At 39.2% G+C, this 21,692-nt stretch overlaps 1 protein-coding gene across 1 annotated transcript in view; it reads right to left on the bottom strand.

The window, feature by feature from the left end:
* Window positions 1-21,692, bottom strand: part of Col24a1 (collagen type XXIV alpha 1 chain) — a 249,393-nt gene that overhangs the window by 27,392 nt on the left and 200,309 nt on the right. Inside the window, exons 48-53 of the mRNA XM_034500238.2 lie at window positions 13,759-13,866; window positions 12,686-12,793; window positions 12,541-12,594; window positions 11,625-11,687; window positions 7,649-7,702; window positions 4,930-4,965 (exon numbers count right to left, since the gene is read on the bottom strand). Of these exons, the coding sequence (XP_034356129.1) occupies window positions 4,930-4,965; window positions 7,649-7,702; window positions 11,625-11,687; window positions 12,541-12,594; window positions 12,686-12,793; window positions 13,759-13,866 (423 nt within the window). The remainder of the gene's footprint in view (window positions 1-4,929; window positions 4,966-7,648; window positions 7,703-11,624; window positions 11,688-12,540; window positions 12,595-12,685; window positions 12,794-13,758; window positions 13,867-21,692) is intronic.

Genomic DNA, 21,692 nt, shown 5'->3' with positions numbered 1-21,692 from the left:
TACCCCGTGCTCAGTCCAATGGTTGGCTGTGAGCATCTGCATCTGTGTTGGTCAGGCTCTGGCAGAGCCTTCTTAAGCTGGTTCAGTTTTAAAGTGGTTTTTCCATTTAAATTTAAGGACTTCTATTGCAGGATTCCTATTCTCCGTCTTCCAACTGTCATGAGTGTGTTTCTCTTGTCTGGTTGTGACAACTGGAAAGTGTATCTAATCTTTGCCAAATATTTTTTGGGGCTGTGGAGCAGATGGCTTCTCCTGAGAACGACTGGTTTGGAGGACCTAATTATGTTTTCATAATATTAAGTAAGATTTATTAAACATCAGTGGTGCTAGGCTGGCATCAGTAGATTCAAAGGTTTGAAGCCTGATGTCAAGTTAGGAGTCTGCTCCTCAAGCTGCCCCGTGGCTTATCACTTTCTCTGTACCTCCCTTACCTAGAAACTCCCATCCTTCAGTTGTCTGAGAAGCTCTTTGACTTCTGAGAAGACAGTGTTTGTGAAAGGAGAGACTTAGGCTTTGATCTTTGGAACTGACATGTTCTTGGGTCACAGAGATCTCATTTGAAAAATAAGAGGCTCTATGAGCGTGGTTTTCATGGCCCATCTGAGAGTTTAGTTTTCAGGCTGGAGATGTAGCTCACTGGCAGAGTACTTGCCTAACATAATTAAAGCTCTAAGTTTGAATACACACTCGCACACACAACACAGACACATAGATAGTAGATAGATAGATAGGTAGATAGATAGATAGAATAAAAATTGTGGTTTTTAAGCCTTTTTAAAAGAAAAAGAATATCTCTTTCATCTTTTATAACTGGAGAAATGTGCTATACCCATGAGTATGAGTTAAAAGTTTCCGTTTTGAAGTTTGTATAAGTGTAGGGGAATTTCTAGTTGAATCAAGAAAGTTGTATTATTTTTCATTTGAATTAATTATATAATAAAGGAATAAAATATGCATCTATATATTTTAAATTCTTTCTTTTTAAATATGTGTACATGTGTATGCGCGCGCGCGCGCACACACACACACACACACACACACACACACACACACACACAGGAGTACAGCTGCTCATCAAGGCCAGAAGAGAGTGCTATGTCTCCTTTAACTGGAGTTACAGGTAGTTATGACATGCCCAGTGTGGATACTGGGAACTGATCTTGGGTCCTCTGGAAGAGCAGCAAGTGCTCTTAACCGAATCCACCTCTCCAGCACCTTAAATTCTTAACTTTAAAATGTAGGATTTTTTCATACATTAGCTTTCTTATAATGTGTAAACCAAATGAGAGGCAATAAGATAATTCTCATACTCAAAAGGCTGTAAAGCAATGCTAACTTAGAGTAGTTGAGAAATTGTCAGTGGAATTCTTCAACATTATACTAATTTTTATCTTATCATAAATACAACAAAAATGAAGCACCCTTCCTAAAATTTGTGGGGAATTGTTCTTTTTATGTTTTCCTACTTCTGTCATGTTATGTTTCAAGTTCTGACATTCTGTCAAAACCAGAAGAGAGATAATAGAATGTTATTTTTGGTCTAAGTTAATATTTTTCTTTTAAAATAATTTCATTCTATTATTTCTGACAGTGCTCTTTAAATTTCATCTCAAGCTAATCATTATTGTCCTAAGAGTGTTTTGGAATCCCAGGGAAGTCAGAAAATATTTTTAACTATTCAAAATTAATTTATCAGAAACTCAAGAGATTTGGGTTTCCTACATACTACTACATACTACCTGTGAGCAGATTTCTTAGGACACCTCAATCTGGAGCTATTTACAGAATATATATACATGAGTCCCAGGGTTTAAAAACAAAACCCATAGGCAGCCATACAAGGATCAAATGTAGAATGGAGAAAAAAAAATCTCTCTTACATGGATGTACGGAAACAGAGCCCTACAGGTGGGAAGGACTCATTTGCAACCAATTCTGAAATTTACAGAGTTATGGTGCAGGGGATGTGAAACTTCTTCAATAATAAACCCAATTCTATGGCAAGGGAAAAACATCTCCAAGATGATATTTGAGCAGAGACTGGGATCCTGTGATAGAGCAGTCATTTGCTGAGCAGGTGAAAGGGATTTCTGGGTAACGAGAAGACACATTCCAGAGAACTGAAGAACGTGAGAGCCTCTAGTAGGGCACACACTGTGTCTTGAGACTGGAGGGAAAATAGAAGCGAGGTCTCGTAGGGCTTTAATAATGAGGGGGCGGAGCTTAGATTTTCTTCTGAGTGTAAGAGTCAGGGAAGGTTGAGGTCAAGGTTTTGTTCCTTGACAACATTTCTTGAACGTGGAGAATGGATTGCAGTGGGGACAGTGGACAGAGTCAATGAAAAGATGCTCATAACTGGGGTTGATAGCGTGGGAATACGGACCGAGTGTCGGTGATGGAGGTGAGACGAATGGACTGTGCTGGTAGGTTATAGAGGGGTGGGAACTGAGGCCAATTCTGTATTCTGTGCCTTTGCTAGTGCTTTTCCAGGGGGTTTACTTATTTTCCACTTGCATAGCATCACAGAGAAGATCTGGCAGGAACTTAAATGCAAGGATGATAATCCAGTAACTCTCAGCGATGGCTTTCAGTGCGGGGAACAGCAGCTGCGACCACAGAGGAGTCATTACTGGATCAAGCCCAAGCCAGCCTAGTCTTCTTTCTTCAAGCCAGTGTTAATTGTGTTTTCATTATGGACCGGTGCTATTGACCAAGGACTTCAGCTATCAAAGATGGTAGTTAGCTGTAGTTTTAAATAGTGATATCAAAGATGGCATCAAATATGTACACTGTCCTTTTCCAGACCATTCTCAGTAAGCTTATTTCAGAAACTGAAATCATACTTAAATCATTTGAATTTACCTTCCATAGTCACTCATATTTATGGCTCATTTAGAATTCACTGCTTAGTGAGTGCCTACTATAAGACAGGTATTGGGGTCCCATCACTAAAACAAACACTAAAAGCAAAACAGATATTCTATGGAGTTTATACCCTAGTGAGGGAGACATGCTGAACAAACATATGTAATACAGAAGGTAACAAGGAACTAGGTTAAGGGAGTCTACAGAGTTTGGGGAGGAGCGGCATTGCCCTTACACAGTGGTGTGATGGTTGATATTTATTGGCAGTTAGGTGTTTGAACACAACTCTGGGCATGTCTGTAAGGATATTACCAGTGATGACTGACCTTGAGTGGGTTGGGGCCAGTGGAATAAAAGAAGTACAAGAAGATCAGGAGAGTGCTAAGATTTTCAGCTTTGTTGCCCATCTGCTGTGACAACTGTTCTTCATCACGTGCTCTGCTCCTGTGTGTGTTGGGGGTGGAGGGGGGGCAGGGGCAAGCAATCTTGGACTTAGCACTTTGAAGTCATGACTAAATCAAATCTTTCCTTTCTGACTTGTTTACGTCACATATTTTAGTCACAAACTATGAAAGAAACTAATACTATAGGCTTATTCAGGAAAAGACTTAGTGATAAGAGGCCTCTGAAGAAAAGAACTAAGCTACAGGAGATGGGCACTGTATTCAGTCTTGGGTATTAAGCATTGTTTCCAGAGGTGGGGGCAGGATGTGCCCAATACTCCAGCAAGTCCAGCCTATGCAAATGGCCTTTAAATAAACATGTCTAGACAAACAGAAACAAAGGGGTTTAAAAACACAGCATAGAAAGAAGTACCAGGAACAAGAACTTTAAGTGAGGAGGCTGCAAAAAGAACTGGAGAAGGAAGGCATCACATTGCAGTGCCTAAACATCGTAACTGTCTCACTGGCTTTATAGAACCTTCCAGACCTGGCTCTTGGACCCTTCAGCCATGTTAGAGCTCCCTTCTCTGTGTGGGTTCAGCTCGGTCTATGTTTCATTTTGAAAGGAACAGCCTGCCTGGTCCCTAACTTGTTGATTCTAGATGCCATATTTTTATCAGAAATCTAAAATTGCAGCCATAACTCATGGAGTTTTCAATGCGTCAGAGCAAGTAATTTGTTTTCACATGAAGTGCTTATAACATTCCTGCATTATGACATCGTCATGGGCTCTTGAGGTTTCTTGACCTCATGGAAACTTATGATCCAGCCACTGTGCTTAGGATAAGCGAGGCACACAGAGCTGGAGAGCCATAGGAAGTGAGCTAACACCAACCTGATTTTCATTCCCATTTCTAAATGAAAAACCTAAAAGATAAGAATCTCTATGTGCATGCAAGCCTGCTATATTGTCTGATGGGAAAAAGTCTAATATGTGTTCCACTCTTCAGCTAATTAGTGTGATTAATTCACTCCATGCCTACTGTCTCTTCTCGGGGAAAGCTGTAGTCTGCTCAACATAAATTGTTCTTGTGGCCTGTGGGAAATGGTGGATGTGCCCATTTGCTTCACTGTGGTGGCCTTTTTACTATCTATATATCCAGACGGCTCACGCTACCACTATGTATACTGAACAAATATACAACAAAAATTTTATTAAAAATGTATGTCTGCCATCCCTGCCCTCAGGAAGAGGAGAGGAGACAGGGAAAGCTAGCCTGGGCGACACAGCAAGCAATTGTCTTAGAACAGCACAAACACACTAATGCTCTGAGCTTCCCATTACTGCTGGCTGGGTATAGTGTGTGTGTGAACGTGACCTGGCACGACTGTTGCTTGCGGCCTGGAGAAGGCACATCTCTTCGTGTACATGGTGATCTTGGGAGACTGTGATTGGCAGATCCCTAAGCACATTTAAGGCTCATCAGATCTCACTCTCTTGTACCATACAAGCTATTTCTTTTTTTTTGACAACTATAATTTGATTTTTTGTTGTTGTTGTTGTTGTTCACAAGTTTCAGGCACGACAGGCAAATCTAACATGACCTTTGAGTCCATGGGGATTATCACGGAGAGATAAGGGATGATGTAACCATAAATGTTGTCTCTTAGTTAAACTTACAGTTTCACCTCTAAAGCCTTTTTCACCTCTGGGCCCCTAAAAGAGAGGGAAAAAAGATAGTAGTTCAGTGTTAGGGACCGTTGTCTGTCTGATGCAGTAATGGTTGTACTTAGAAACATGTCATTGTATACTTTTGTTTCATTATCTAGGAAGACTTGTTAATTCATATAAAGCCTAGATTTTCTGGGTAATCAGAAATTCCCACAAAACCAAACCAATCAAGCAATCTACACTGATGGCTTGTGCTGTGTGCCCACCACTCCAAGCCCACCCCACAGTGACTGAAACACCACCATGATCTTACTTAACCAGTGAGGTCGGGACAGCTCTCTGACTTTCATTCACAGATGCATTTGGAAAGGGAAGTCTTCCAATTTCTAAGTTCCAATATGTTTCTCTTTGCCTTTGAAATCTGTGTTTCTAGATTTCAAACAAAAGATTTCTCTTTTGTTTTCTCTCTGTTCCTCTTTAATTTTATTTATTGTGTGTGCCGAGGTGAGGCACGTGTGGGAGCTGGAGAACAGCACTCAATAGTAAACTATCTTCTTCCACTGTGGGGCCGGGGACTGAGCTCAGGCTGGCAGGTTTACACGGCAAGTGCTTTTAGCTGCTTTATTTTCATTTCTTAATGTGTGTTGGGAATAATTTTTCCATACCCAGATTTAAAAGTTCAAACTTAAGATTACGTTTCTAAAAAAAGGGTTCAGACTTCTAGACATATATAGTCCCAACCTATAAGCCACGGCTGAGCTTTCTAGATCAGTTTTTTAAAAAATGATTTTTCTGCTGTTTTTTCATCAACTTTATCTGGGGTTTTAAAAATGGTGAAATGAGAGTCTAATATCTTTCAACCCAGTTAATCCCAATTAATTCCATCTTCCTTCCCTGACACCAGTATAGGAGTGCACACGTGGCCAAACGCCAGTCAATTACGCATTAGAAATCTTCAACCTTAAGGGTGACTCTGAGCACTTGTAAGTGACAAAATTAAAAACCGCATCAAATGTGAAGTCTTTTGTCCTTACTACTGTACTTACTATAAGTCAGTTTAGGTCAGGATTCCTGCCATCTGCAGTTGTTTTTGTAATGATTAAGTTACAATACATCTGCATATCTAATTCTGCCCTCTTGTCTGTTATATTGATCAGCCTCTTTCTTTTTACCACCACGTATTCCGTTACAATAACTTCGCACCCTCGTTATTAGTCTCCGTCACTGCCTCCACCCCTACTGATTTTCCCTCACAATATTTGTGTGTGTGTGTGTGTGTGTATATTTTCAGATGATTATTTCTTATAATGGATTTTTCTCAGAATGGAAAAAACAGAATATGGAAAAAATTTGAAAAGAAATTTGATGTGCACGTTGAATAGCACAATGACCTTTAACAACTATGGTATAAACAGAACACAGTGAGATATTTTCATTGAGACATTTCTTTATCATATTTTCCTTGACCGATAATACTTCACATTTTTGTCAGGGGAGAACAATCATTCCTTAATTGGAACAGCGTGTGCTGCAGAACCACCCACTGAACTATGAGATGTCTCCCACCTACAGTTTTATGTCACTCTGAATAGCAAAGGTTGGAAGCCAAGAGAATGAGTTGCACATTTTATTTCTTTTGAATAAACTCCAGTAACTTTTGTGGCAGATTCTCTAAATTTATCAAAAAGAACTCGCCTTAACACTCGAAACATTCCATTTTCAATTTTAAATACATCTACACACAACACTTTCAAATGATTCATAATCTGGTTTCCCGGAAGGGAATGAGTCTTGGTTTTCCCAGGCTTGACCCTATTGTGTGGCACTTGTCTGGGCTGAAATTGGCCCCCGGGATTGTGTTTCAGTCATTGTCTTATTTCTTGGTTTTGCTTCACCACTGGCACTATGCTGATTCTATGCCCACTCCAGACATGGCTGGGATGGGTGGAGACATCACTGGGTCCCTTACCTTGACGAACCAGATGAACCTCTATAAATGTCATCCACTGAGCAGAAATGATGCCCACCCGAACCATGTGTTGTACCAATTTGAGAAATGTCACAGAAAATGAAGCAAAATAAAAGTCACAGGGATGACAAAAATCTTCTGAGAGACGGTAGTCTCCCACGTTTTCATATTCTTCTCACACTGTAGCCTGCACTGAGACTCCTTTCTGTCATGTCTGATCTTCCACTACCCAGCTTTTCTTGCTCATTTTACTAACATCTTACTCTTTAAAGAGGGTGCTTTTAAACCAGTGGTTCTCAACCTGTGGGTTGCTACCTCTTTGGGTGTTGAACGCCACAACACGAGGAACTGTATTAAAAGGGTCACAACATTAGAAAGGTTGAGAAAAACTGAGGTAAAGACGCAGATCTTTGTGATCGGAAATCATTTCACTTTCTGTGTTCTTTCCTTCAGAACGGGGCCCATTTTTACAGCTGTAGTGACCGCTTCTGTGTTTGCTACTCTCACCCTCCTTGGCTCAGTTTTGTTTTTCTTTTCTCGAGCTTTGAGTGCCTCCACCATTCAAATCTATTTTTCTACAATCCTGAAGAGTGGTCTCCCAGAAGGAAATCTGCCTTTTCAATTTTTGCTTCCCAAATGCCCAGGCTGATTCACTATGGAGTATTCTAGAATTAAGAATTTAGAAAAGGAATCAACAACATTTTTATCATCATCAACAACAACATAATAATAATAAAAGCTATGTTGCAATAAACTTACAGTTCCACCTGTTGGGCCTATTATTCCTTCTCTGCCAAGAGGGCCAGTGTTTCCCTGTTGGGGGTAAAGAAAGCAGTCAGTTTCAGTCTAAAAATGTCTGTTGGAGTGATGTTTTTGTACACTTGTGGACATGAGTCTCTGTCCTTCCTTGCCTACCTAAGGCACCCTTTGATTGGTTAAAATAAAAAGCTTATGGCCTATAGCGAAAGCCAGGATAGTAAGGTGGGGCTTCTGGACAGAGTGAGGAACTCTGGGAAAGAATCAGGCACAGGAGACTAAGCATCTAGATTCTGAGGAAAGCTGGCATACAGAACTGATGAGGGGTAACCAGTCACATGGAAGACATAGACTAGTATAAGCAGGTTGATATAAGTGAAGAGCTAGCAGGGAGCAAGACTGAGCTAAGGCCAAAAGTATTGTAAATAAATATAAGCCTCTGTGTCATTGTTTGAGAACTAGGATGGGCATAGAAAGGCCCACTGTCAATAGCCAGCCTCATTCCCCATATAAGTTACAGAAAAAACATATACCAGAAAACATGTACAATGATAAAATAGCTATCTCTAAATAGTTTTGGTTTCGTATATCATTGTCCCTTCTCGGCCAAGAGGGACAGCATTTCCCTGTTGGGGGTAAAAAAAGCAGTCAGTCTCAGTCTAAAAAAAAAAGTCTGTTGGAGTGATGTTTTTATATTATTAGCGTATTAATATATAGCAGAGTATAATCTTAGCATAAATTATAGTAATTTTGACACCACATGATAAAATTGTTGTATTGCTGTAGTTTTCAATCAAAGAGGTGTAAGTCATTTCTAACTAATACAAATCAAAATTAAAACGTTCATGTGATGAGAAGTCCAAGATTATATTTTGTATGTGGATCATTACATAACAAATGACGTTGCTTTTCTTAGGGGCTCTGGAACAAGGCACGCATTTGTGAATGAGTTTTTGTATAAATGATGAAGGGATGGGTGTCTGGGTTTCATGACACATGGCAGCAAGGGAGTACAGGGCAGAACCAGAGGGCATCTCATGTGACCAACAAGCAGCCAGGTCCTCTGTGAGACACTGCAGAACTGCGCACAAAAGATACTTAGTCTCTGATCTGTTGATTATGAGGATGTCCCCGAATGAGCTGGGTAGCTAGTAAATTCCCTTCTTTAAAAAAAATTGGTTATTTTATTTATTTACATTTCAAATGTTACCCCCTTTCCAAGTTTCCCCCCTGAAGCCCCCCTATCCCATCACCCCTCCCCCTGCTTCTATGAGGGTGCTCCCCCACCATAGACTATCATTTTCAAATGAATATAAAATACTCATTTTATTTATTTATTTATTTATTTATTTATTTATTATCAAATTCTACTTTCCACTTCAGTTGACAGAAAATTTCTGATTTCTGTATGGAATATGCAGTTATAAATACCTAACAGGTTTTCTCTTTTCCTACAACGTGTGGCGATAAAGAAATGTTGTCTACTTAAATCCAATGTGATGTAGCCCATTGTCTGACAGCTCTGATAGTAAGTGTGCCTGCAAACTAGAAATTACTGAGACACTAAACGAGTTGAGATCACTTTTTAAACAAAGCAAACTTTAAGAGATAATTTGTAAACACGGTACTCAAGATTTCAAAGATCTATAATTGAAATGAGAAAGTTGATATTTTAATTTAATCCAGTGTAGCCTCCAGATTCCGTAGATGTTGAGGAAACTTTAGTCTAATTATGACATACGTTTCCCAAATAATGTTACTAGAAGGGTATAGACTAACACTCGGAGAAATACACTGAAGACGGTAATGATTACTACGTACATTTGTCTAAGTGTTCGCAAACATCACATCATGATTTTAGTAGTAGGTACCAGTTAGCTACGTAGTAGGCAGAGATTATCTATGTAAGCATGTTTTTGGAATGGGGCACAATAAAATCCTGATTTTCTAACCTAATTACTCTTACTTAATCATCAAGCTCCTCTTGATTTTGGGAGCAAGAAGCAGACTGGAGAGCACTTACTACCAACAGTGCGTTCTGCTTCTGCAGCTGTACTGAGTAGCCCTGTAGCAAGTGGTTTGGTCAATCAGATAGGGAGACAAATTCTTCCTGTGTTGGCATACTGTCATACCATTGTCTCAGAGATATTTTCTAGAGATTTAGTTTTCTGAGCTGCAATGTGGGGTGACAACACCTCTTGGAAGATTTTAATTAAGATTAAATGACATAAGAGACACAGACTGGACACTGGCACACCTTCTCGAGATCCTTCCCCAATGCTAGCTCATCAAGACCTTTCCTTGTCTCCCAAGTCTTTTCTTACTCCAAGCCTTGTGAGCTTATTACATGAATTGTACCCTGTACTGTTAATCAGGTAACAAAAAGGACTGACCCACGAGGTGATATAGGCTCTATTCCTGGCTCCCTTCATGGAACCCCGTTTATTGGCAGCAGCCAGACACTGACGAGGCCATAAAAGCAACATTTATTTTCTGATTGCCCATTTGCGTAGCGCAGTTGTGGATGGTCAGAAAAGACACTTTATGGAACACACCCACTTTCCTTGGTTCCTTAGAAATGGTGAAAACACCCAACAAACCTACACCTGACCACATGTGCCGAACTCCAAGGGAACATCCATACAATGCTGCTCCTTGTTTCATTAAAAACAAGTTATTGTTGGAATTAGGGAGGGCTACAGAATTTTATGTCTGACTTCATTCACTGCTTTGACCAAGACAGTGGTTCAGGGTCCGTAAGGCTCTGCAGGAATCTTTTCTGCTGCATTTGAGCTGTTCTTTCTCCTCTCTCTCTCCCGCCCACTCGAGCCCTAGCAGCTCTTGCAAAGTATGGCGTGGCTATGACCACAGCCAAGTCACTATTTGAAGCTTTAAAAACCTTTGTTTTATTTTGTTTCTATTTTAAAGCCCATCCCTCACTATGATGGCGCTATTAATTAAAAACCAACCAACCAACCAACCAACCAACCAACCAACCAACCAAAAAAACCTAACAAAGCAAAACTAACACTGACCAGGACTGGGCCTGGCTCGTTTACTTTGCATTCTGCAGGTCCAGGCAGAGTGAGTGCAGAATGAAGTTTGCTAGCCTTTGATTTTTGGAAGTGTTTCAGCTGCCCGTACTACTCTCTTGCCATATCTGATCCTGAGTGGAGAAAACTCAGCTTTGGGGAAAGAGCGGTCAAAGTGTGGTCTTAAGAGCTCTGGTGCCACGGATCTCTCCCCATGTGCTCCCAGGCTGGTGGTTTAGACCCTGGGAGCTCTGGTTGGTTGGTATTATTGCTCTTCTCATGGGGCCGCAAACCCTTTCAGCTTCTTCAGCTCCTTCTCTCTAACTCCTCCAATGGGAACCCCTAGATCAGTTCAATGGTTAGCTGTGATTTGAGGGTGGGGAGGTGGAAGTGGGAGGGTGGGTTGGGGCACATCCTCATGGAAGCAGGAGGAGGGGGGAATGAGATGGGGGCTCCTGGGCTGGGGTGGGGGAAATGGGGTAAGGGGATGACATCTGAAATGTAAATAAAATATCCAATAAAAAAAATAAAAATACTAAATGATATATAAAAAAAAAAAAACAAAAGAAAAGAGAAGAGCTCTGTGCAGAGGCAAGCCTCCCCCAGGTGGCTGGTGTTTGGCCTCTGTATTAATATGCATGAAACAAATTGCTTTGTTTTTGAAGTTGGGGTGGGTTACCAGATATACTGTTTATTCTCCATAGCTACTCTGATTATTCTTTTTTCTTTTTAAAATAAGAACTGAGAAGTGTGGGTGGCCTATGATAGCATTTTGCTCAAACTAATTTATGAGCCATAAAAGGATGGAGCTTGCACATGCTGTTATGAGTTTTCATCTTAAAAGTCACTTTATTACGTTATTTTTATAGTGTGAAGTATATGAATTTAAAGTCCTACACTACGCAAACAAGCAGAAGTCTTGGGTGACAGAATGATTCTATACTTACTATCTGCCCAACAGGACCTTTAGGGCCTACAATTCCAACAATGCCAGCATCCCCCTCTGGACCCTAGAGACACAATGAAAAACAGAAAGCCTGCTTTAACCTTCTATAAATATTTACAAATGAAGAGTCTTATGGCAATCTAGAAAGAACTATCAAGAATAGTTCTTAAAACAGGAACAAAAGACAATCATAAAAGAAAATGGATGGGACATAAGATTATAGAAATGTTGTTTTACCAACGTGCGTGTGTATGTGTGTATAAGTGTGTGTGTGTGTGTGCGCACATGCATGTGGGTGTGCATGTGTGCGATATCTGAGTGTGTATGAGAGTGGATACATGTGTGGAGAGTTAGGGGACAGGCACCATGCCCCACTGTGTTTGTGACAGGATCTTTCTTGCTGCATGTGCAGCCTAGCTGGTCCATGGGTGAGTCTCCGACCACTGTCCCCCATCTTCCCTGTGGCAGTGTCTTTCTTGCTGCATGTGCAGCCTAATTGCACAGAGGGTACTGGGATGAAGGCAGCCTGAGATTCTGTGACTGGCTTTGATGTGGATTCCGGAGACCAGAACCCAAGTCCTCATGCTTGTGCAGCAAGTGCTTTACTCCGTGAGCCAGCTCTCCACTTAATTTTAATTTTTTTTTTTTTTTTTTTTTTTTTTTTTTTTTTTTTTTTTTTTTTTTTTGACAAGGTCTCATATGTCCCAGGCTTGCCTTGAACACTAATCTTCCCAGCTCACTAAGCTCAGCAATTAGACAGGCTTTGCAATCAACATCTTCACTCAAACACATGGGTACACGAATAATAATTTTAAAAATTAAAGAAAGGCTCAAGTCATAGACTAAATATTGATTATTTGAACACCTCTTCTTTTTTTGAGATATGTGTACGACTATCAGAACATATATACACGTACTCTGGGGCCTGGGAATCCTTGGAAACCTGTCAAACCTTGATCACCATGTTCTCCCTGAAAGGCAAACAGACAGGACAATTGTTACTGTACAGTGGTGGCCTGGCTTGTGGAGTAAGTGTGTGGTGATTTCAGAGCTGACACATACAGGCTGTCCTTTCAGACCAGGCTCTCCACGTACTCCTTGGTCACCTTGTGTTCCTCGCTGACCTCTTTGACCTGGAATTCCAGGCTGACCAGGGAGCCCTTGTTCACCCTACAGACCAGACAAAGAAATGTGGTTAGGACCTCAGAATGAATATATATATATATATACATATATATATATATATATATATATATATATATATATATATGTATATATATATATATTTGACATCCCCAATGCCTTGTGCTATTCTGAAAGACTGAAAAATTCTGAAAAAAAAATACGCATTGAGTTTTTCAGAATAGCACAAGGCATTAGGGATGTCAAAATATATCATCTTCATCCTTTCTACCATTTCCTATGCATAAAATTTTATTATAATAAGCAAAAAGTATTGCCATAAGTAAAGAAAATTCCAAGGGTTTGGGTGGTCTGCCCGCAGGAAGAAAAGGGAAGGGGGAGCCTATGAAACGCATAGGAGAAGGCTCAGAGAAAACGGGGAAGGTATGGCGTGTAGAAAGAGTTATGAGACATGAACATGCTTTGAACGTAAGTGATCATTTTGATGTTTCCCTGTGTTCCAGAGACGACTCAGCTACACGGCCCTGGACATCGAGCAGATCCTGAGAGATGGACCCGGCTTTACCGAGATTATCATTCCAGTCCTACCAACCTGAGCAATGGGTGGTTCTAGTATCAGGATTATGCAACAGTGTTTACATTCTGCTTTAGAGGAAGAAGTGTACTTGAGAAAGTATGAATCTGGCACTAAACTCCATTTTTCTAATTGTAGAAGGCAGGTGACAGAGAAGGAGAGCCCAAAACAAATGAGGAAGGAACACTGTAGAAATGTTTCTAGCTCTTGGCGAGTGAGCTATGCCTGGCAGCTGTGAGTGAGACAGAGGACAGTTTGGAAGTCCCACCAGTCATGTGCCTGGTGGCCACAGGAAACAGACACGTGTAGGCCATATATGGTTCTTTTCCCTAATGTGGTTTTACTATTAGCCAAATGAAGACAAACTCAGCTGTGACCTAGTCCGTATATGCAGGATCTTGACACACAAGGAAGGTACCTTTGGTCCCGGAACACCAGGGCTTCCTGGAGGGCCTGATGAGCCCTTTTCTCCTTGAGGACCTGGGGATCCAGCCAATCCTGTTCTTCCTGGGCTGCCCACGACGCCCTAAATAACAGATAAGAAATGGAAACTAGCACGTTTGGAGAAAGTTAATGTAGAGGCTTGATAAATACAGGGGGAAAAAAAAAGCGTGTTTCTAGAGGCTGCAGGTGATGCAATGCCCAGGTTTGAGAGTTATGCTTTCCCTCAGGAGTGAAACAATAAAGCGTTTGGAGCCTCGTCATTCACATGAAATGTCTAATTATAGTTAATAAGATCTTAGGTTTTTAAAATAGAGACTATAAAGCAATACCAAGTTATCAGCAGGCTGTAAAGTATATTTTGCTCCATTCTTACTTAAGGATGCATACTTTGCTGTGCACAGCAACTCTTACAGAAGAATGTCTCATCGCAAAGAGTATTCTGTTCCTCAATTATGCAATTCTGGGAAATCCAGTAAAAACAGTTTGAAAATAAAGATAGACAAGCAAATATATTAAATACATGAAACCAAATCCTGAATCAAGATTGACCATCTATGTCTATCATACCATCTATGTCTATCAAACCAAATACAAGCATTCAGCTGTTGTTGTATAGATTATAACATGATCATAGTTTTTTACATTTGATGATGGGAAAATAGAAATAATAACAATAATTTAAAATGTGAAGAGTATATGAGATTAAAATTTTAATAAATACTAATAAAGTTTTATTGGGACACAGCCACACTCATTCCTTAATGTATTGGTCCTGGCTTTACTTGTGCAGTAGCAGAACTGAGGAACCATGGCAGAGATGTTAGAACTTCCTCTGTTTGCTAAAAGCAGATTGGAGTGAGGCTGAGTTTTAAATGGCACATACGTGGTCTTCCTGTAAATTTTTATTTCTTGTCTTTTATTATTGGAACATACATACTATGTCAAAATAAAAAAAAGGTGAACCTTGAATGTCATGATTTATAGGATGCAGCAGAATGTGGTTTTTTTTTTTTTTTTTTTTTTTTTTTTTTTTTTTTTTTTTTTTTTTTTTTGGCAAACTAAATGACAAACTAGATGTAGTGAAACCCCATCTATCACTAAAACTACATATACTCCAGCAATATCAGACCAAGGATGTATTTCAACTTTACATGAAGGCAAGAGATAGGAAATTAGAAAGAATTTAAAAAGGAGTGTCTTATCATAGCAGAATTCACACACACACACACACACACACACACACACCCTCTTTTAAAGAAGGCTGAAATAAAATAAGGCTTTCAATTGTCAGCCCAGTAAAGAATTAACTTTGTTTGTGGTGACTAAATTACGTTGTGTAGGAAAAAACAAAACAAAACAAAATAAAATAAAAAAAAAAACAAACCTTGTTCAAGATTGTTTAGCCTTTTGGTAAGAATATTGTTTAAAATGTTGACATTTTAATAGAATCAACAGTTGGAGGATATAGGGAATGATTTTAAAGTGGCTTTCTTGCTCTTGGTAAACCAACAGAAGTTTGTAATATTGATAAGTTGTTCATTTGAGGAGTTAACGCTGAGTTTGAAATGATGGAGGAGGTAACCTGCAGGAGTAGGCTGTGGATGGCTGCGAGGAAGACTGTGGTCAGGGAAGTTAGGAAGATAATACAAACTGAAGTGGAACCTTCTGAGAGCTGACAAAACTGACAGTTGTGACAGACCAACAGACAAAGAGCTGCTGGACAAACATCAACACTTGTGAAAATTCTGGTGTTCAAAGCTATAAATCTTCATTGCATTATTTGTCTTCAGGGAATCTGAGGAAAATATTTGAATATAATATATAGATTATCCAACCTGTCTGTCAACAGTGAATTCCATTGGCTTTTGTGGATTTAATTTTCTTTGGTTCTATAAAGTTTTTAATCAAAAAATGAGGGATGGGCTATCTTGATTTGTCCAATTATACAATATCCAGTGGCTTGGTATTAAATGTAGCTTAGTTGAAGTATTTTGAGGCAAGATGAAAACTCCCCTAAATGAGAGAAACATCCCTCTATATAAGAGGACAGTAAATAAGTTGTTTTTAATGTCTGAAATCTTCCCAAAGTAAAGAAAGTCATATAAAAAAAGAAATTACATGGGATGTAGCACAGTGAGTAAATGACTTGTCTGGAATGTGTGGGGCCCTAAGGGCCAATTTCCAGCACTACCTAAACCAAGTGTATGGTCTGCACCTATGACCCTAGTGCCCAGGAGGTGGAGGAAGACTGAGAGGTTATGGTCATTCTTGATAACAAGGTGAGTTTGAGGCTAGCTAGCCTTAGGATACTTAAGACCCCATCTCCAAAAACAAAAAAACAAAACCAAACCAAAACTAAAAACAATTAGATTTTGCTGTTGACATTACAGTGCTTATTAGTTAATGAAACTCAAAATAGCATAGAAGAACAGTGATTGAATATAAAACATACACTGTAATTACTTCAAAACCAAGTGGCATGCAACACTAGAAGCATTATACTGTTGTGTACTGTCAAAAATTAACACAAAAGTGAGATCTCTGCCAGATTTCCTGATCTCTCTTTCAGGTGCATATTTTAGACCTGGGAGGAAGAGGATTCTGTTTTTCTCCGTCTATTTGTACAGTTGAAGAGTTTCCATTGGAAATGATTATGCTACAATATAATGGCATGTTACAAGACAAATATCAAGGGAAAAATCTAATGGAATTCTACAAATTCCTTCCGTGCACTGAATATGTTCAATTAAGATCATATGCTCATAAATTGTGGATTTGGAAGTTTCTGTCTCTGAGTAAAAAACTTACAAAGATGGACTATGTGAAATATGAAGAATCTCAACACAGAGCAGTATAACAGATGAGCAAAAAAAAAAAAAAAAAAAAAAAAAAATTAATAGGGAACTGTAGTGAGCTAAACATTGTCTCTCCAAAGAGGATTGTGCTTTCTTCATCTTTCTTACAAGTAGATCTTATTACAAACATTGTACTCAATTATTATGTGTTAACATTATTCATGAATAGAATTGTGTGACACATCATTTTGCCATACAAATTTCTAAGCAAAACTCTCAGTTCCCTTATTTTCTACGGGTTCTTACTAAATCTGCTAAATTCTCCTTTAGAAAGCACTTGCTACTGTTTGAGTGTGTTCCTGGGATACTAATTCATGCCATTCAATGATTCTCCCATGCACCCAACAAGGATTTTCAAAATTGTAAGGAAGACACCTCTAAGGAATATGCATATAAATATATTCTTTGTCTATTACATAGAGTTTAAAATTTGTGTGTATGTGTGTCTGTCTGTGTGTATGTATGCACATGAGTGTGCATGGGTACCCACAAAGGTCAGACAAGGGTGCTCAATGTCCTGGAGCTGGAGCTGCAGGGTGTTGTGAGTTGCTGGATGTAGCCAGAAGAAAATTAATTCTGGTCCATTGCAAGAGTCGCTAGCTGACCAGGCACTCTTAACTGTTGAGCCATCTCTCCAGTACCTATCTTCTTAAAGGTACCCTTCATAAGTAGATTTTTCATGACTACAAAAAGACTCATTTAAGTATTAATAAACTATGCCAAGTGCTTTAAGACAGATGGCTGTGGGACATAACTTATATTCATGAAAAGTCCCATGGCTAGACTTTGAAGGCTTTTTTGTCCTTACCTACATTCACTATTTTATCTCCTATCATTTCTTTATATTAGTGGAGCTCAATATTTGAGGAATCATTATGAATGCAAAACCTTTACAGAGGGAGGAAAAGAGGACAGAAGAGAGAAGAGAGGACCCATAGAGAAGGTCGTGGGAAAAAGAGAAAGAAGAAAGAGTATAAAGTGAGGAGATAGATAGTGATAGCTATTCTAACATCTATCTATCTATCTATCTATCTATCTATCTATCTATCTATCTATCTAATCTAATCCATTAATATATCTGCCTCTGTCTGTCTGTCTGTCTGTCTGTCTGTCTGTCTGTCTGTCTGTTTATGGGGAATCTCCACATTGTAGAGTTTGAATGTAGGTATTCTAATTCCTCCATATTGCAAGCACTTCACCTTATCCTAAATACATTAGGCTGTCCTATTTGCCTTCCATTGCTTCTCTCTATATGTTTCTCACTGATTTAATGTGTTCTGTGAGACGACACTTCTGGGATGATTTCCTATATCAATCTTGAGAATTCTGAGGGGACAAGATGATTCTTTTTAGAGTCCATCCGTGCAAATGAAAGCACATCTTATAAGGGGCACTTGAGACTTCAGGAAAGTTCAAAATTGGCCAAAGAAGACTTAGGTGTTATGTTAGTGACTGAATATCTGAAGGGATAATGAATTTACAGGAAAGGGGCATGTTGAAAGTGAAGTTTAAGCTGGATATGGTACTGTATATAATCCCAGAAGTTAGAATGCTGAGTTAGGAGGGTCATAAGTTCAAGTTCGGCTTGGGCTACATAGTGACTTTGAAGGCATAATGGACCACACATGAGACTTGGTCTCAAAAAAAAAAAAAACTCACTACCAATAAAACAACACCCAATCCACCTAACTATCTAATCATCCTCTACAACCAACCAACCAACCAACCAACCAACCAACCAACCAACCAAGAAACATCAAAATTCTAATGGAAACATTTCCATTTGGAAAACTCATCAGCCAGAAGACCTAAAGACACTATAATGACTTACAAAATCTTTAAAAGGTCATGTATAAAAGCTGGAAGGAAATGTAGGTAAGGAAGCAAAAACAAAATAAAGCAAATATTCTTAGACCAGCAAAGTAACTTTATAGTTAAAGTTGGCTTAAAAAAATGTGTGAATACAAATCATCATCATCATCATCATCATCATCATCATCATCATCATCATCATCTTGCAAGCTTGTGAGCTACCTTTCCCCAGATGTCACAGGGAGACAAGCCATATGAGTACATTATTCCAGATGTAGGCTAGCTCAAGGTCCCATAATCCCAAAACAGTATCATGTCACCTCTATCATAATTCTAGGTAATTTTCAAGACTGTTGAACAGCCCTGAGGTCAACAGACAATTTAGGCTGTGGAAGTCATCATGAGAAAGCTTGTTAAGGCTACATGGAAAGTTAATTTTGTTTGGATTATCAGACACTCAGCCCAGGCTAATGAATGCACTGCAAGTCATTTACCATTCACGTTGGTTTCTTAGAGAGAAATTCAAGGACAGTAGCAGAGCGTTCTGTACAAAGTTCTAAGAGCGTTTCAGACAAGTAAAGAACAAACATTTTTTTTATTAGGGATACACAGATGGATTAAGTTTGTTTTCAAGAGAAACAGATGCTAATTCCAGGCATTCTGTCTAGTGGTTTCCAAAGGATTATTTGCTTCAAACAATTGAGCGAAGGGGTAAAGTAATACAGGGAAATTTTACAGACAAATAAAATCACAATAATTATTCATTTTGCTAAGAGATGGTGAGATCAGTGAATAGCTTACCTGAATCTTAGAAGGTTAATTTGGTGGCATGCTCATGTTTGAACTAGGAAATCTTTCCCACATCTATACCCAGTACAGTCTAGTCAATTTATTATCATTTTTATAGTTAAAAGGTACTATCCAATTATAAAATAGCAGGTTAATATAGCAAGAAGAGTACATGATGTCTAGTGGCCAGGAAGTTTCATTATTCTCAGACAAAGGCTGTCTCCCTACACAAATGAGTTTTGAGCCCTGCAGGACACTGTAGCCATTTTTGACAGAAAGTGATTAACCAAAGTCTTGAGGGAGAAAGGTCCTGGATTCAATAAGAAATGAATGTGTGTCATATTGTGGGTGCTTTCTGTCACTGTGTACTTCCCATGCCTCAGACATTGGCATCACCATGTATCTGTTGTTTTTGCCCACTTGCTGTCAATCAAGGAAGTGGGAGGTGTCTGAACCGAATAGAAAGACCCAGGAGTGAAAAGCCAGCTTTCCTGTAGACATTGAGAAGAAAAACAGATTCTGGAACTCACTTGTGCGTAACAGTAAAGCACAACAGAGACTCTCTCCTGCCCCCTCTGGCCCTTGAGAGCTGTCTCAGTGCCACTAGTACTCAACAAGCTATCTTGAGAAATCAATGGTAAATAAAATCTGTGAAATCTGGGCAACAATAGACACATTAGGAAGAGGCTCAAGGAGAGGCCGATTCTTTCAAATGACATCGAATGGGTTATAACTTCATGACACTAATTCTATTGATTTTTTTTTAGTCAAATGGAAAAAACTTAAATGACATTGAATTTAATATTATTTGATTTTTTTTTTGAAAATTTCTAGGAAAACAGTATTCCCCTCTTTCTTGACCTTTGTATTGTTATACATCTTTCATATACATAGGGATATGTTCCTGTAGTTATTTATGATATAAGAATAAAACCTAAAATTAATTTATTTCCGGTAGCACAAAAAATTAATCATAATGTCCCAAAGTTTCTTTCTATTGTATTAAACATAGGTATGTCGTTTTTATTTTTTTTATTTTTTTTTAAAGATTTATTTATTTTATGTATGTGAGTACACTGTAGCTGTCTTCAGACACACCAGAAGAGGGCATCGGATCTCATTACAGATGGTTGTGATCCACCATGTGGTTGTTGGGAATTGAACTCAGGACCTCTGGAAGAGGAGCAGTGCTCGTAACCTCTGAGCCATCTCTCCAGCCCCAGTATGTCGTTTTTAAAGCCAGCAAACTCAAGAGGCACAAACAATGCTATGCTTCAACTGCAGGCAGCAGTGAAAACCACTCCTGCTTCAGAAGTTCTCATTTTATTTGATGCTAAACAGCTCCTTCCCAGGAAAGACATGGCTGTTTCAGAATACCCGGGCTAGTAATTGTGGGTAGTAATATGCATGGGGACAGCACATATAAATTATGCCACGTTTGTAACACTGTGCTACAGTTCTAGTCACAAGCAACACGGTCAAGAGCTAGAGTAAGATTTATGAGTGAGCTGTTGGGAGGTAGTTTAAACATCTCAGCATAATAAAGTCTTAACCAGGGAAGGATGATGGCGCTTGCTTTGTGGCTATCTTCAAATCTATGAAACTAACCTCTCACTCAGATGCAACACATGCCAGCACTGTGCTGGTCCACCTCCCAGCATCACCCAGCCCTGTGCTGGTCCACCTCCCAGTATCACCTAGCATTGAGCTGGACCACATCCCAGCATCACTTACAGATTTCCATTAGAAAAAAACAATCGTTTCTTAATCCTGAAAATTCTGAGGAGTGACCATGCCACTATAGTAAGGGGAACCATGTGAAGCCTCCTCTACTTAGGTCTCAGCACACAATCACAGGACTACTGGGGACTAGAGAGGACTCAGCTATACCTGGCCCTTCACTGCTGTGAAGAAGTCAATATGGACCTTCCTATATCAAAAGCAACATCACATCTGTGTATCTCAGTTCATCCTCCAATAACCCTGTGAACAGGCCGACTCTGTCCTGACTATGAACATGTTTATTCTGGTTCCTCCTACTCAGAGGATCTTTTCATATCTGGATTCATCTGACCATGGTCGGGTTCACTACAACCTTCTCAGGGAGCCTTCCCAAGTCAGGTTCCTGTACAACACCATCTCCCATGATGCTTTATCGCATAACTGTTTCTTTCCTTGCACTTAACAAGATTTGAAATTATCTGCTGTGTCTATTTATTTATAGTCTAGTATCCAACCACTATATAGATCCATATTATCAATCCATAAATTCTGACTTTTGTTAAAGGTCAAATATTAAAACTTCGTTGCTGTTTTATGTACTGTTCTCATGTCAGCTTTTGTCACTTTACTATTATATTCTCTAACTCCTCACTTGTACCAGGCACTGAACAAATATTTGTGTTCTAAACTAATGATCCATTAGACAATTCTATTTATTACTGTATAGAGT

Source organism: Arvicanthis niloticus, chromosome 4, assembly GCF_011762505.2.
Source record: "Arvicanthis niloticus isolate mArvNil1 chromosome 4, mArvNil1.pat.X, whole genome shotgun sequence".
Lineage (NCBI taxonomy): Eukaryota > Metazoa > Chordata > Mammalia > Rodentia > Muridae > Arvicanthis > Arvicanthis niloticus.
The sequence above is the reverse complement of the archived record's forward strand: the minus strand, read 5'-3'. Positions and strand labels throughout refer to the sequence as shown.